At 36.9% G+C, this 17,217-nt stretch overlaps 1 protein-coding gene across 1 annotated transcript; it reads right to left on the bottom strand.

The window, feature by feature from the left end:
• LOC306861488 (scavenger receptor cysteine-rich type 1 protein M130-like) lies at positions 1-9,259 on the bottom strand. Its single transcript, XM_079403758.1, has 19 exons — positions 9,069-9,259; positions 7,749-7,900; positions 7,088-7,402; positions 6,658-6,969; positions 6,148-6,462; positions 4,306-4,629; positions 3,912-4,229; positions 3,506-3,808; positions 2,926-2,997; positions 2,402-2,716; positions 2,085-2,297; positions 1,903-1,986; positions 1,366-1,425; positions 1,118-1,174; positions 917-994; positions 737-799; positions 561-623; positions 334-396; positions 1-185 (listed from the first exon to the last, which is right to left on the bottom strand). Exons 2-19 carry the CDS (start codon positions 7,804-7,806, stop codon positions 127-129), a joined length of 3,072 nt encoding a protein of 1,023 aa, XP_079259884.1. The 5' UTR covers positions 7,807-7,900; positions 9,069-9,259; the 3' UTR covers positions 1-126.
• Between the last annotated feature and the right edge of the window lie 7,958 nt (positions 9,260-17,217).

Below are 17,217 nucleotides of genomic sequence, written 5' to 3'. Positions count from 1 at the left end.
TGTCTGAAATGTTTTTATTGATATTAACAAGGCCAAAAAATAATACAAAACATCTCACAAAGTCAAACTCAAACTCAATTTTAATACAAAAATATAACTTGAGATCTGACATCAATAACATATCACTCAAACTTTGTTCAGATTTATTGAGGCGCTTCTTTGTTTGTCCTCCACATCATCATAATCTGTTATTAAAAACAAAATCTTAAAACCATGTCAAATATTATCATTAGAAGAATATTTTAAAAGTCAAAAAAATGGAAAACTATTTAAAAGATTAAAATATGAATAAAGATGTTAATATAATGAGAACAAAGGGTTATAGTAACTTACCCAACAGGTTTCTCACATCTTCACTGACCCTCATCACATCATCATACTCCTCCTGAACTCTCTCTGATCAAGAATGAAAACATCATATTTATAAAACATTATCTCATTTGAAAGATCCATTTTCCCTTGATTACACAGGACACATGTCTGATACTCATGTAAATATCCAAATGGGGATTAGAATAGAAGAAAGGAAGAAAAAGAAAATGTAGTTCTGTGCGTCTCACCTGTTTCACCTTGAGATCTCAGTCTATTAATGATGACATCGTCATAATTCTCTGGTGTGTTCACTACACAAAAAAATTCATCAAAATTGAATAAGCCAAATAACTGTAATGCAATGTAATTTGTAATGATCTTGATTTTAAAGGAATATATAAAAAAAAATACAAAACTAAAACACCTTTTTTGATCTCAGAGTTCAGTTCGCTCGTCATGACATCATCATAGCTCTCAGGTGTTTCTTCTGCAAATTCACACATTCATTACGTTCAGAACAAATCTGAAATATCTACCTTAAATATACTGTAATATTTCAATTTAAAAGTGTGTTCTATGCTGTTGTAGAGTAAGAGAGAGACACCTGTCTCACGATCTGCTTTCAGTCCATCAGTGATGACATCATCATAGTATCCCGGAGTGATTTCCTTCAGCATCTCTTCTGCATCAACAGACAGTATGTTTGGAAACAAAGCCAAAATATGTTCTTATTGCAGATCATGAGACTGAAAATGTATTAATCATTTGATAATGAATCATGTTATCAATTAAAAAGGTCACTGACCTTTTAGGCCACTGCCGTTGGTGACATCATCATAATATGCAGTCTTGAACTCTTTTGCTAAAAAAAAAGGAGAGCAGACTGTTAATATATAATTGAGTAACAGTATTTGAATAATATTAGTCATTAGTAATAGTCATTAATCAAATATGTAACAGAATTTATTTCTTTAGTTGTTTATTTATTTAGGTGAATTCTTCAAAAAGGATTTGAGTGGAATGTGACATAAATATGCCCTTCATCTCTCTGACCTGAGAGAAGCTCATCAGCATCTTCATACCCAGAATGCAGTTCTTCAGAGATGAGACTCCCTGTTAAAGGAGAGCAGTCAGAAACATGTTTATCATTAAAAAACAGACTGAATACTCATTTCCTCTGGATCATAAAGAACATAACAAAGCACAAATATTAATTATTCACATTTAAAAGCATTATAGGCAGAAATCCCTTTTTGTTGGGCCTATTAACAAACACACAAGTATCCTCACATGAACCCATTCCTAACTGCCTTCCAGAAATACACACACACACACACACACACACACACCTGCACTTACACTTAAAAACATGAACATCTCCTTATGATAATCTAAAAATACACACAGGAAGAGACACTCACTGACACACACACACACATATATAAACATGCACCTGCAGCTCTGTGGTTTTCTGTCAGGAATTCTGTGGTTTGAAGCAGGAGGTTTAACAGGACTAATAATAGATGAACATCAACTGTCTGACAGACTCTTATTAATGGTATTAAATGAGATTGATGGCTCATGTCTCACCCCTCTGAGTGAAGTGATTGTGTCTGTGCTGAATCTCCTCATAAACGGCCTCAGTCGTCGTCCTGTGTCTCCTCTTAGAGAGAGCTGTGAGTGTAGACAGACAAACCTGCTGTCAGTTCACAACACATGACTGATCACACACTGAATAAGACACAATATGATAGTCTCTGGATCTCTCCTACCTCTCCTCATCACTCTGTTCTGCTGAATCAGTATAAGCAGCGGCACTAAGAGCAGTAAGAGCACAACTCCCAGTACAATCACAAGCACTGGGGGGACAGAGAGAGATGCTGCTGGAGGAGTTTGTGAAGGAGAGACTGATGTTGAGCGCACTGGAGGAGAAGCTGGAGGAGAAGCTGATGTTGTTGTGGCAGGAGTAGTGGACACTGGCAAATCTGTCGAAACAAATGCATTAAAAATCATAATTATCTTAAATACACATATATTATTAGCTCTAAAATGATTAAATGAATATAGTTTATCAGTGTTTGGCAGTGACCTGCACAGGTGAGTCCAGCGTGCTCTTTGTGGGAGCAGTCAGTGTGGTTTTTCAGGGAGAGAGGACAGTCCCACAGGTGAATCTCATTCCCTCTGCACTCGACTCTGTTCAGCCACACAACACCTTTACCAGCACCAAAGACTGAATTCCCATCAGCCCTCAGTGCTGCTCCACAACCCAGCTGCCTGCAGACCACCTGAGCATCGCTGATGTCCCACTGATCATCACAGACGGAGCCCCACACAGCGTTATGATACACCTCCAGCCTCCCAGAGCACCGGCCCTCCCCTCCACTCAGTCTGAGAGGAATATGATCTGAAACAAACACATCAACCAGCACTGAGCAGCTTCAGCACAACATTTACAACAAAACACACACTGAAACTGAAGATATAGTTTAAAATGCAAATTGAAATGCACTGATTTTAAATGCAAATAATGTAATGAACAGATAATAATATATGAGGCAAATACAGGCTTAAACATCTAACTAATATTAACAAATGTATCACCAGGAAACTTACTTGAACACTGTCTCTGGTGAGGAGATGTCGAACATGTCAGACGACTCCGAGCAGACTCATCACTCTCCTCCACTGAAAAAAACATTAGTGCTGTGACTGCTGTCAAACGATTAATCGCAATTAATTGCATTCAAAAAAAAGTTTTTGATTACATACTGTAACTTGTCGGTGTACTGTGTATATTTATTGTGTATATATAAATACACACACATGCATGTATACATTTAAGAAAAACATGTTTAGAACATGTTATATTAAAAACATTTATATATAATATCAATTATATGAATATAAATATACACATGTATTTACACATGTAAATATTTTCAAAATATATAATGTATGTGTGTGTATTTATATATGCAGAATAAAAATACATAGTATACACATATTATGTAAACAAAGTTTTTTATTTTGGGCGCGATTAATCACAATTAATCATTTGACAGCACTAAAGATTATACAATCAAGACTCTTGTCACCTGCTCGGTTTAGTTTTGCAGAAAAATTAGTTTACTTACCACATAAACTTGACCATATATTAAATCCCAAAATAATTTAATTAATCAATTAATCTTACTCGAGCAGATGATTTTGGCCACTTCATCTTCACCACAGTAGTTCTGTCCCCAGGGTAAAGATGGACACTGCCATAAAGTGGAGTCATGTGGTCGACATGCAATTTTATCCAGCCAGTTAGAAGCTGATTTCATTCTTGTTGTAGAATCAAACAAAAGACCAGATCTTCCACAGTTCAGCTCTTGACAGATCAGACTCGCTGTGTCTCTGTCCATCTGGTTCCAGCATACATTACCCCAGGATCCATTGTAGAAAACCTCCACATTCCCTTCACAGCCCTCAGTTAACCTGATCTCTTTAAACTCTAGATAGAAGTGTTAAAAATACCAATTAAAAAACTAAATAAAAAAGGGCATTGTGGACATGTGAATATAATATGACTATATTATATACAGCAGCTCTTTTACCTGAGCACACAACTCCTACATCCTCCTTGTGATTACAGTCATGTTGTCCCCAGCCTGGAGAAGAGCAGCTCCACAGGGACGTCTCATTCCCCTCACACTCCACCTCATCCAGCCATATGGGTCCAGAACCAGGACGAAACCAGGCTGGTACCTGCTGGTTACTGAGGCCCACTCCACACTGCAGCTGTCTGCACACCACATGGGCATCTTTAATATCCCAGGAGTCATCACACACTGTCCCCCATGAGCCGCTGTGAAAAACCTCCAGCCTCCCTGCACAGTCTCCCCCAGAACCCACCAGCCTGATGGACCCACGACCTGATATTCAGAGAAAGATAAACACATTATTGATCACTAACAACTGAAGAATCTGCCCAGATGTTGTTCTTCTCACCAAGGCAGGTGATTGACAGCTGTTGTGTGGAGCTGCAGTTGAGAGTTTGTGGAGAGCTGCAGTTCCCCAGATGAGCTTCACTCCCAGAGCACTGGAAGCCCGTCACACACTCATGACTGTGTTCAGGACTGGATGAAGAGGAGCCGTAGAAGTTGAGCACAGAGCCACAGCCCAGCTGTCTGCAGACCACAGAGGATTCAGTGAGACTCCAGGAGTCCAGCAGAACTCTCCTCCAGACCTGATGGATGAAAACTTCCAGCTCCCCCTCACACTGTCTCTCTCCAGACAACCGCACCAGACCATCATGAAGAGCCAGAGCAGAACCTGAGTGAAAAGTGTGACATTTTATTAAAAATTGCAAGCAGTATTTCCAACTAATTTTCAGGGGAAGTTGCTAAAGGCAGGTTGATTAGTTGCTAAATGACATAATAACATAACCACAATGCAAAACGGTGTTATTGCTTAGAACACAAAATGAGATTACTCAAATTATAATAATCTCAGTGGAAAATCTGATTTTAAATGTGTTAATTTAGATTTGTTCATAAAAGTAAAAAACATATATTTTATTTGTAAATGTAAAGTTAACATAAAATTCACATTTTTATTATCAGATATTTTCATTTTTAAATACAACACTGAATTAATGAATAGCTACACATTTTAAAACATTTTATTTATTTTCTACACATTCTGAACAATTATAGTTTTAAGCAGTATATTGGCAGTTAATATGTTAAATTAATAGTTAATATGCTACACTGTAATATATATAACCTTTATTTAACTAGGAAAGTCACATTGAGGTTAAAACCTCTTTTACAAGTGAGACCTAGTCAAGACAGGGTCAGATAGCAGGATTAAACAAATAACAAACCACAAACAAAACCAACATCATCAATGAATACAACAAAGAATACAGTAGCATAAGCATTTAGGTATTACCTAATACCCTGTATAATACTGTTCACAAAAACGACATTAATAAGATCGTGTTGATAATGAATTTAAGTGGAAGTAGAATTATCAAAACATCTACACTTAGCAATGACCAATTCTTTTATTCTATGTTTAAAATCATTTAAAGAGATGAGGGATTGTAGTTTAAGTTTAGTCTGCACATCATTCCAGGACCAGGGACCATAATAGAACAGACTTAGCTTTCCAGCCTCTGTTCTAATAGCCGGCACTTTAAACTGTAACCATTTTTGTGACCTGAGATTATAGGAATTTTGAAATGATAAAAATTTCCTATATAGATATTTTGGAAGTTTTCCTAAAATAACTTTATAAATTAAAATATACCAATGTTCAAGCCTGCGCAAATGCAGAGATGACAATCCTACCAAACTGTAAAGTAAACAATGATGTGTCCTAAAACTAGAGTTTGTGATATATCTGAGAGCAGAGTGATAAAGGGAAATGTCAGAAAAGTCTGTAAGAAAAGTCTGTAAAATTAGGTCAAAGTCTATGTTAATATGAAGTATTATTTGTAAAAATCTGTATTGATTTTTCACAGGTGTTTTACCTGCATTTTAAATTATGCAGTGCTGTTTGTTGTATTTTAAGCACTAACAAAATGTCTGTAAACTTAACAAATCTGACCCAATTGATTATCAATTATAGGTACAAACTAATAACATCATAAATGAACAATTACTACTGAACAATTGCAACTAGCAATTTTATTCCCATACAATGTATGTGCTGCTAGATAGCTCTCTGAAGAATGATGTGCTGTTTGGCTGGCTAGCTTTTGAATGAGCCACTTTTCAAAAGTTGCAAAAATCAATGTTTAAAATAGCTAAATTTGTTGCTAGGTTTTTAGTAAAATCCCCTCACCAGAGCAGATGACTCCAACATCTCGTCTATGAGAACGTTCAGCTCGACTCCATGAAGAGATGGAACATTCTGAGAGTTTTGTTTCATTTCCGTCACAATCAAACACATCAGACCAGATTTCATCACTTCCCTCTCCAAACCAGTCTGATCCCACAACAGACACAGCAATCCCACAATTCAGCTGTCTACAGAGGACACTGGCAGCTCTCATATCCCAGCATGCATCACACACTGTGCCCCACTCATTGAGGAACTGAAGCTCCACTCTTCCAGAACAAGAGTCTGAACCATTTACCAGCCTGAGATCAGTGTAACCTGGAGAGACAACATAGTTCTTACTGAAACCAAGCATAAAAATAAAAAAAACAAGAGAAAAGAGATAATCTGAGCAATTCTCTAGTTCTAATCTCTGTTTAATAAAGATCTCAGAGTGTGGTTTTGATCAAACAAATAAATTTTAGTATTTAACAGATGGAACTGTATTCTTTACAAAGAGGTTAAACATTTTACCAGAGCATATCAGTCCTATGTCATTATCATGGGTGCAGGTTATTTTATGTGAAGTTGACAATGGACAGCGTCGAATGTGTGATTCATTTCTTCTACACTGAATCTCTTGTGTCCACATCTGAGCATCTCCTTTCCCAAAAGCAGCTGCTCCCAGCACCTGTACAGGAGCCCCACAGTCCAGCTCTCTACACACAACCTCTGCATCCTGCTGGTCAAAGACAGCATCACACACTGACATCCACGTCTGATCATGAAGTATCTCTAACCTCCCAGAGCACAGATGGGATCCATTAACAAGTCTGGGGTGGCGACCTGTGTTTATATAACTTAAGTAAATATCAATGTACAAAATGTGTAAGCATTTCATTATCAAGATAAACATCAATTCCATTAAATTTATTTTTCTAATAAAACGTTTGGACTGGCTTACCTGTGCATCTGACTCCAGCATCTTCACCATGATCACAGTCACTGACACCCCATCCTTCTGACCCACAGTTCTTCAGTGTGGACTCTGATCCAGTACAGGCTACTTCATCCATCCAGATTTGTCCTGATCCTGGTCCAAAGTGAGCCTCACCCAGAGCCTCCACAGCCTCTCCACATCCCAGCTCTCTACACACCACTGCAGCATCAGTCATATCCCAGTCATCATCACACACTGTTCCCCACTGACCATTATGATGAACCTCCACTCTACCACTGCAGGGACTGTTACCACCAACCAACCTAATAGTCTCAAAATCTGTACAAGGAAGGGAGAAAGGAATTTCATCACCAACAAGCAAAAAAGTTGAGAAACACAAGATGTAAAAAAAAAAAAAAAAAGTTAGTAAATACAAATATGTATAGATATTTTAAGATGGATGAGATAATAGTACAACTAATCCTTTCATCATTAAATTGTTAGCCTTTAAAAGCTCAAATTCTTAATACAATTTAATTACTAACTAATGAACAAGTGTCATAAGATATAGTTTCTAGATATTACACAGGCTTCTATTCAATTTCTAGTGATATATGGCCATCATAGATAAACTGTTCATCTAAACATGTATAATTTCACGTCTTTCTGTCTATTTTGTACTTACAAGATGTGGTTAGCGTGATTACAGAGGAGAGTAAAATGAGTCTCAAACATCCCTCCATCTTCTTCTGCTCGTCACACCGTCTCTTTGACTTTCAGCAAAAGTTTCTCCGCTGCTCCTCAAACACACTGAAGAAACTGGCTCCTGTCAGCCCCCTAAAGAGAGAGAGAGAGACTCACAGCTGCCAATGACACTCACTGTTACCTTATTAGACACAACAGAGGAAATCATCAAACACAATCAGTGACAAATCAGAAAGCAGCATTTTGATTTTCTCCATATATATCAATAAAGTGTCAGGCTGATGAGCGGGACTCCTCCTCCAGCGTGAAGAGACACTTCACTGAGGACAGACTCGTGTCAGTCAGAAGTCAGTGTGGAGATAAAGTCACACTAAACTTAAAGCAGATTGATACAGAAACACTGCAGTTTATATTCAGCATCAAACCTGAACCTGAACACAGCAGATACAAGCTCTGGTGATGGACTGATCACTTCAGACAATTCAAAATTTACTAAAAAAAAGCTTGGCATTTGCTGGCATTAGTTATTTTTTCACTATACTGTTATAATGTTCTAACCAAGAGCGCAATAAACAGCATGTTAATACATTATAAAATGAACAGGACTATTTGTGTACAGTACAACAAATAGAGGGCTATTCAGACAACATTTTAAAATAAATATTGGTTTCTATTCCAAAGATATATTCATCTGGTATTATATCAAAGACATTTCTATCTGTAGATGTGTGCTCAACACTGTAATGTGTAATTCATCCAGCAGATGGCAGTACAACACTTATTGTGAAGAGGAGCAGATAAGAGTCTAGTAATCCCTGTGTTACCACGAGGGTGCTTCTCAATGGTGAACTTTTCTGTGACAGAAAAAAAAAACTTTCTAAAGAATGCTACAAATCTAATTTATTTCATGTAGAGCTCATTTCACAGCACTTTCTTTTTACTTTTTGTCTCCTGCTATAATATATTGTAATACACAGAGAGACAGAATAATATACACTGTAGCAGTGAGAGTGATATTTCTGGTATTTTGATTCAGTTGCATAATAACGGCCTTTAAAGTAGGATTACCAGACCTCCCCGTTCTCCAGGAACAGTCTGGATTTCTGGTGTTCTGACACTAACATGGAGCTTTTCCTGTAAAATGTTCCCAATTTTTCAGCACGGTCAAAACAGCTGCAAAGTCTGACCACCATAGCCTGCTGGTCAGGGGTGGCTTTACCATTTTGAGGGCCCTAAGCAACGTGATGACCCCCGGCCCCTTTTTCCCCGAGGTGCACGACAAGATAAAAAAGTCGCTCACCAGTCGTGTGCATAATCCGGGATCCTCGCTCCTGTCTTCTGTGGACGGAGCTGACCAAGTGGGGTATGTATTGTTTCTATGATATTTTCCTCTTTTTTTTATCTGCCATCTCTCCCTATCTATAGTCGATTGGCTAATATACGTCCTGACTCCTGTGCACTCAAATAGAGAGCTCTCTTCGCTCTATCAGTACAAGACACGCCCCCTTACTGCTGATTGGCTACACATGTTTTGGGACTTGGTCAGACACTGCGGTCAAAAGCATTTTTCAAAAATGGCTTAGTGCATGTGGCCTGGCCGCCACTACTTAGGCTAATGTACATAGCGGAAACCCTGATTTATCCTCCGTATACTGATGTTGCCTTTTGTAGAGACAGTGAGGGGGACGGATCGGGTCACTATGAATCTGGGGGGGTCATGCACCCCCCCGTCCCTAGTGCCATCTGCGCGCCTGCCTCTAAACCTTGCCGTGCCACTGCAAACCTCGTTGGCAAGGCTTTCTCCGCGGCAGCCAGGCCGCTTCAGCACTGCACGTGATGCCGATACTCCAGGTATATCAGGCCAAGTTGCTCAAGTCTCTGGATGAGGACGGGCCGGACCCCGAAATGTTTAAAGAGCTTAAAAGTGTTTAATCTGCCACGGATCTGGCCCTCAGAGCAACGAAAGTGACAGCTCGAGCGATCGGCCGCAATATGGCGAATCTTGTGGTGCTAGATCATCACCTGTGGCTTACTCTGACCGAGTTAAAGGACTCGAGTTAAAAACACCCATCTAGACGCTCCCGTGAACCCCTCAGGTCTCTTCGGAGCGGCGGTGGAGGGTATGATGAACAAAGACCAGGAGTCAGATTGTGATTAATTAAAGAAATTTACTGAAGAAATAGTTTGCAGTTGTATCCGCAAAGTCAGCTTCAACACTCACAATGGAGTTCGTAGGCCGACCTGCTTTACAATACAAAAATCACCACAATTATACTCTGACAGAGGTTGCTAATTGCGTCAATGCATAAGTCATCAAAATTCTGATTGGTTCCAAAACCTAGATAAACTTAGACAATTTCCACATATGGACACAAGCTTGGAGCATATCTTCTGATGACTATTTTAGTGACAAGTGATCAAAGGTCTGACGCAATATGTCTCTCCAAAGATGTATGTCTGATACGCTGGACATCAGCAGCTGAATGTTTGTCCTGGACTGTCTGAGCTTCTCCCTATACAGACAGATACTAACACACATACGCAGAGAAACACTTATCTTACTTCAAGGTTGCCTCAGCCCTAAACCTTATCGGGCATGGTCTCACACACACAATGAGAGCAGCTGCATAGAGAGTAGAAAGGCAGACTAAAGCCATATTCAACTTATTCTCTAACATGCATAAATGTAACTTTGATTAATAATTATTCAAGAAATATTATAATTAATATTATTATGACGAAGGCCATTGTAGATCTACATCCACTCCTTCAATAGAAAGGTTTATAAAAAATTTAGTTCTGTGCATCTCACCTGTTACACCTTGAGAGTTTGGTCTATTAATGATGACGTCATCATAATTCTCTGGTGCAAAAAACATGGAAATATGAGTCAACTTAAATGTAAACCAAAAAACCCATTAAGGCAGTAGTTTAAAATTTTATCTGTAACAATCTTGATTTTAAAGGAATATTATTATTAATATTTAAGTGATGAAGTAAAAAAACTTTTTTAATGTCAGAGTTCTGTCCGCTCGTCATGACATCATTATAGCTTTATATAGCATTATAGTGTCTTCAACAAATTCACACATTCATTACATTAAAAACAAATTTGAAATAACTGTCTTAATTTAATTTAAAGTATATTATATGCTGTAGTAGAGTAAGAGAGAGACACCTGTCTCACGATCTGCTTTCAGTCCATCAGTGATGACATCATCATAGTATCCCGGAGTGATTTCCTTCAGCATCTCTTCTGCATCAACACACAATATGTTTGGATACAACGCCAAAATATGTTCTTGTTGCAGATCATGAGACTGAAAATGTATTAAACATTTCGCAACTGAATCATGTGATCATTTAAAAAGGTCACTGACCTTTTAGGCTATTGCCGTTGGTGACATCATCATAATATGCAGTCTTGAACTCTTTCGCTTAAAAAGGACAGCAGACTGTTAATATATAAGTAAACAACAGTATTTTAATAGTATTGGGTCATTAATCAAATATGTAATAGAATAGTTCACTTCACTCACTCAATTTATTTATGAAGTGACATACTGCCAAGTATGGTGACCCATACTCGGAATTCGTGCTCTGCATTTAACCCATCCCACGTGCACACACACAGCAGTGAACACACACACACACCGTGAACACACACCCGGAGCAGTGGGCAGCCATTTATGCTGCGGCGCCCGGGGAGCAGTTGGGGCTTCGGTGCCTTGCTCAAGGGCACCTCAGTCGTGGTATTGAGGGTGGAGAGAGCGCTGTACCTTCACTCCCCCCACCTACAATCCCTGCCGGCCCAAGACTCCAACCCGCAACCTTTGGATTACAAGTCCGACTCTCTAACCATTAGGCCACGACTTCCCCTTATTTATTTATTTATTTATTTATTTATGTGAATTCATTAAAAAGGGATCTCTTTTGAGTGGAATGTGGAATAAATATACCTTTCATCTCTCTAACCTGAGAAGCTCATCATAAAAAATCATAAAAAAGATAACACAGCACAAATATTAATTCATCATTTTTTAAAAGCATTATAGGCAGAAATCCTTTTTTTGCTCCTATTAACAAACACATGTATCCTCACATGAACTCTTTCCTCCTTACGACAGTTTAAAAATACTCACAGGAAGAGACACTCACTGACACGCATAAACATGCACCTGCAGCTCTCTGGTTTTCTGTCAGGAATTCTGTGGTTTGAAGCAGGAGGTTTAACAGGACTAATAATAGATGGACATCAACTGTCTGACAGACTCTTATTAATGGTATTAAATGAGATTGATGGCTCATGTCTCACCCCTCTGAGTGAAGTGATTGTGTCTGTGCTGAATCTCCTCATAAACGGCCTCAGTCGTCGTCCTGTGTCTCCTCTTAGAGAGAGCTGTGAGTGTAGACAGACAAACCTGCTGTCAGTTCACAACACATGACTGATCACACACTGAATAAGACACAATATGACAGTCTCTGGATCTCTCCTACCTCTCCTCATCACTCTGTTCTGCTGAATCAGTATAAGCAGTGGCACTAAGAGCAGTAAGACCACAACTCCCAGTACAATCACAAGCACTGGGGGGGGGGGGGGGGGGGGACGCTGCTGGAGGAGTTTGTGGAGGAGAGACTGATGTTGAGCGCACTGGAGGAGAAACTGGAGGAGAAGCTGATGTTGTTGTGGCAGGAGTAGTGGACACTGATAAATCTGTCAAAACAGACACAAACACATTGAAAAAAAATCACGATTGTACTGAATATATAAAAATATTTTTTTTAAAAAGAAAAATTTTCAGAGTTTTCTGTGACCTGCACAGGTGAGTCCAGCGTGCTCTTTGTGGGAGCAGTCAGTGTGGTTTTTCAGGGAGAGAGGACAGTCCCATGATCTAAAACACACACATCAACCAGCACTGACCAGTTTCAGCACATCATTCACAATAAAGTTTAATGTTGTGATAATAATAATAAACAACCCATAAAAAACTAACTTGAACAATGTCTCTGGTGAGGAGATGATGAGGTAGAACATGTTAGATGACTCCAAGGAGACTCATGAATCTCCTTCTCTGAGATTAAAACATGTTGAAATTTAAAAACTTCACTGAACAGACACCATCAGTAATAATTTTGTTAAGTAAAATTTAAACATGACTACTTCAGACCAAGCTAAATCAGCTAAACATCCTACCTGAGCAGGTGATTTTGGCCACTTCATTATGACAGTTATTCTGTCCCCAGGGTGAAGATGGACACTGCCATATAGTGGAGTCATATTGTCGGCCATTTTAAAAAATCAAGCCAATTATGAGGCTTCAGTCCCTCTGAATAAATGGGTTCACTGCCAGATCTTCCACAGTTCAGCTCTTGACAGATCAGACTCGCTGTGTCTCTGTCCATCTTGTTGTAACACACATTTCCCCAGGATCCATTGTAGAAAACCTCCACATTCCCTTCACAGCCCTCAGTTAACCTGATCTCTTTAAACTCTAGATGGAAAGGGATGAGAATCAAACATTTACCAATTTTATTATTGGAAATATTTGGAATATTTGAAAAAAATAAATGCTATCACACTGGCAATTGCTGAGATCATTTCAGTAATAAATTTGTAAATATATATATATATATATATTCACAATAAAAACAGACTAGATTCCATAATTGTATAATTATTCTATTTTTATTAAGCATATTATATTTACCTTTACATTTACATTTAGTCATTTAGCACATACTTTTATCAAAAGCGACTTCAAATGAGGACAATGGAAGTAATCAAAACAAGAAAGCAATGATATGCAAGTGCTTTAACAAGTCTCAGTTAGCTTAAGACAGTACACATAGAAAGGTCTGTTTTTTTTGTTTTTTAAATTACATAATTTTTATTTATTTATTTATTTAGTCATTTAGCAGACGCTTTTATCCAAAGCGACTTACAAATGAGGACATAAGAAGCAATCAAAACCAACAAAAGAGCAACAACGTGCAAGTGCTATTACAAGTCTCAGTTAGCCTAACGCAATACAGATAATTATTATTATTATTGTTATTTTTTAATAAAAAGACAGATAAAATAAAATTAGAATAGATAGTGCTAGAGTTAGAGGGTCAAGTAAAGATGGAACAGATGAGTTTTTAGCCGTTTCTTGAAGATGGGTAAGGATTCGGCTACACGGAGTGAGTTGGGCAGGTCATTCCAGCAGATGGGAACAGTTAATGAAAAAGTCCTTGAAAGTGTTTTTCTGTGTCTTTGGGATGGTACAATAATTCGTTGTTCACTTGAAGAACGCAAGCTTCTAGAGGGCACATAAGTCTGAAGTAATGAATTTAGGTAAAGGGGTGCAGAGCCTGTGGTGGTTCTGTAGGCAAACATTAATGCCTTGAATTTAATGTGAGCAGCTATTGGTAACCAGTGCAAATTGATGAACAGAGGCGTGACGTGCATAATAAATAAAAAGAAAACAGATAGAATAGAAAAAGAATAGAGCAAGCTGGTGTTAGAGGCCTTTTTTTGCTTTTGTTAATTGTATAATAAATACAAAGAAAACAAATAGACAGAATACAAAAAAAAAAACATTAGAAAAGCTAGTTAGTTTTTTTTTTTTGCTTATTTTTTAAGAATAGAATTAGATAGTGCTATAGTTAGAGGGTCAAATAAAGATGGAAGAGATTCTTGAAAATGGCTAAGGACTCAGCTGCTCATTTAAAAAAAAGTGACATTTCATTTGCTGTTTCATTTGCTATTTCATTTCAATAATGTTTTTCTTTAATATTTGGTATTTTTAGGGTATTTCAGATTACTACACAATATTCACACTTAAATAATGCATTATTTATTTCTATATAAAATGTAAAACAATTATTAAAAATACTTTTTATACTAATTTTCAATTAACACAGTAATTAATGCATACAATGGAACAAAAACACTTCATGCAATCCAAAACACATAAATGCAATTCAATAACTGACCTAAACTATATATAAAGCCAATAAATGTATGAATGAATAAATAAATAAAATACAATAAAAAAACACAACATCAACAATTCATTCATTAATATTTATTAAATAATGCTAACCAAATGCATAATGTGTATCTTTATCCACACTTTGTGTTATGAACATCCAGATAGTCAAATTAAATTAGGTCTCAAAGATAGAGGTAAGCTGTATGTTTTAGATTCAGAAGAAGAAAAAAAACAGTAATTTATTCAGGAATCAGACTACATTGGTCACACAAAGTGTTTTGTGCTGAAGATGCAGCAGGGGAGATCAGGGACAGTTGTGACACTTTTTTCCATTTTAGCAATACATCAAAAACCATTTATACTGGAATAACCAATTTGTTATATTATAAACTTCAATCTGTCAACTTCTGAAACAATGTATTTAACTCTGATGGTTTAAATCTCTGTACCCTATAGTTTTTTTGGGGGTCTCCAGAGACCCCAGACAATAACATTTAATTTTGTAACAAGATAATAGTTTTTTTTTTTACAAATGTAATTTTACTCTGTTTGTTAATGTTTTTACTCAACATTTGTGCAGTTTTTGGAGGATTTATGATATCTTTTAAATTTCTATAAATAAATAAATAAATATTTATTTAAATTACAAATTTACAAAAAAACAGCATTTGATGTAAAATTCACTTTATAAAAGGCCCAGATTTCTAACTTTCATTCATGGGGATAACATGGATCATTTTAAATGATTTAATGTAACATTTATACCCATTTTTTGGAAAATGCAGTTTTAAAATAAAAAAATATCACTTTAACCACTAGATGGCCATAGAGCTCCACTATATGCTATTTGCTATTTGAGAGACCTGAAAGATATCTTTTCACAAGTTGGATTCAGTTGGATTCATATCTAAATATTATAAAATCACAATTATAACAAAAATAAAATATTTTTTGTCAAAGTTTAGTATTTTTTGTAAACCCCCAGTTTTTCAATAATGTTACATTATGATTAGAATCAAACCTGAACAAAATGTTACAAAGAGAAATGTTGGAGTCTTAAGATTTTATCATTTATTTCAATTATCTATTTTTAATATGATTCTACAATTTTAATCAACATTTCAGTTACTAACTGTGACAGAACAGAAATGAACAGAAATGAACAGTTATATTACATATGAACACATGAACTGAACAGCAATAACAAGTGAGCAAATAAAGCAGTAAAAAGATCAAATTTAGTAAAAGAAATCAAACAACGAGGAACAATAAGTGTGTGTGTGTGTGTGTGTGTGTGTGTGTGTGTGTGTGTGTGTGAGAGAGAGTGTGTGAGTACACATTGTCGGTGTCAGTGTCACCACTTTATATTTGTGTTGGTTCTGCATTTTGGATGATTTTATTTGACAAATTATAGCCTTACAAATGTGTGTGTGTGTGTGTGTGTGTGTTTGTGTGTGTGTGTGTGTGTGTGTGTTTGTGTGTGTGTGTGTGTGTGTGTGTGTGTGTGTGTGTGTGTGTGTGTGTGTGTGTGTGTGTGTGTGTGAGTGTGCACATTTTCAATGTGTCAGTGTCACCAATTTATTTTTGTGGTGGTACTGCATTTTGGATGATTTTATTTTACAAATGATAAGAGAACAGTTTTTATAGTCTCAAAAATGTGTTCCTCTATATGTGTGTGTGTGTGTGTGTTGTGAGCAATATAATTTAGCATTGTGGATGTTTTTTGCATTGGTGGAAGTGTGCCACTTTATTTGTGCCATTTCTGTCGATGTGTTCTGCGTTGTTTCTGATTTTGATGATGAATTTTGTCTATTTTGATTGCGGGGTCTCCAGAGACCCCGAAAGCCATGAGTGTCACAAATTTTATCACGCTAACATAAAAACAGATATCATTCCAATTTATTTATTTTTTTGTAGATCTAGAAAGTGTTGAGAGCCGTAGAAGGTTTCATACCATTTGGACAAAGGGAACATTTTTTAAAAATTGAGCAAAAGTCATTTGGGGTCAAAAAGACCCCGTAAACAATCAGAGGGTTTTAAGTGGTTTTATGAACTATGTACAGGTTGCAAAATTGATTTTAATACAGTCTCTCCACTGTTACAACCGTCCCAGTGTACAGGGACGGTTGTAACACATGTCAGGGACGGTTGTAACATGTCTAAAATATACATAATTAATCAATCATATACTCAAAATGGAAAATATTATTTATCAGTCATGTTATTGTGACTATTCATTTAATGTTTTTAAGGAATGATTACCTTTTTTTCATACTACATGACAAAAAAGAGGTGAAACCGTCAAATTATAATACAAGAAATTTATTTAATGGGTAGAACACCTCAAAAAAGTTTAAACATGAACTCAAACATTCTCAACAACAGAGAGAGGGCTCAACCCATAATATAAATCAGCTGCCTGCATTAGGTAGTCTTTTAAGAAGAGCTCCTGCTCTAGTGTGAAAACCCTTT

The sequence above is a fragment of the Barbus barbus genome (genome assembly GCF_936440315.1).
Source record: "Barbus barbus genome assembly, chromosome: 42".
NCBI classification, from domain to species: domain Eukaryota; kingdom Metazoa; phylum Chordata; class Actinopteri; order Cypriniformes; family Cyprinidae; genus Barbus; species Barbus barbus.
The sequence above is the reverse complement of the archived record's forward strand: the minus strand, read 5'-3'. Positions and strand labels throughout refer to the sequence as shown.

Excerpts from the sequence above, each read along its gene's own strand:
- LOC306861488 (XM_079403758.1), bottom strand. The coding sequence starts at position 7,806 with ATGGAGGGATGTTTGAGACTCATTTTACTCTCCTCTGTAATCACGCTA. Across the intron at positions 2,717-2,925 it reads TCACCAGAGACAGTGTTCAA|ATCATATTCCTCTCAGACTG; the intron begins GTAAGTTTCCTG and ends TGTTTGTTTCAG. Across the intron at positions 1,987-2,084 it reads GAACAGAGTGATGAGGAGAG|CTCTCTCTAAGAGGAGACAC; the intron begins GTAGGAGAGATC and ends CTACACTCACAG.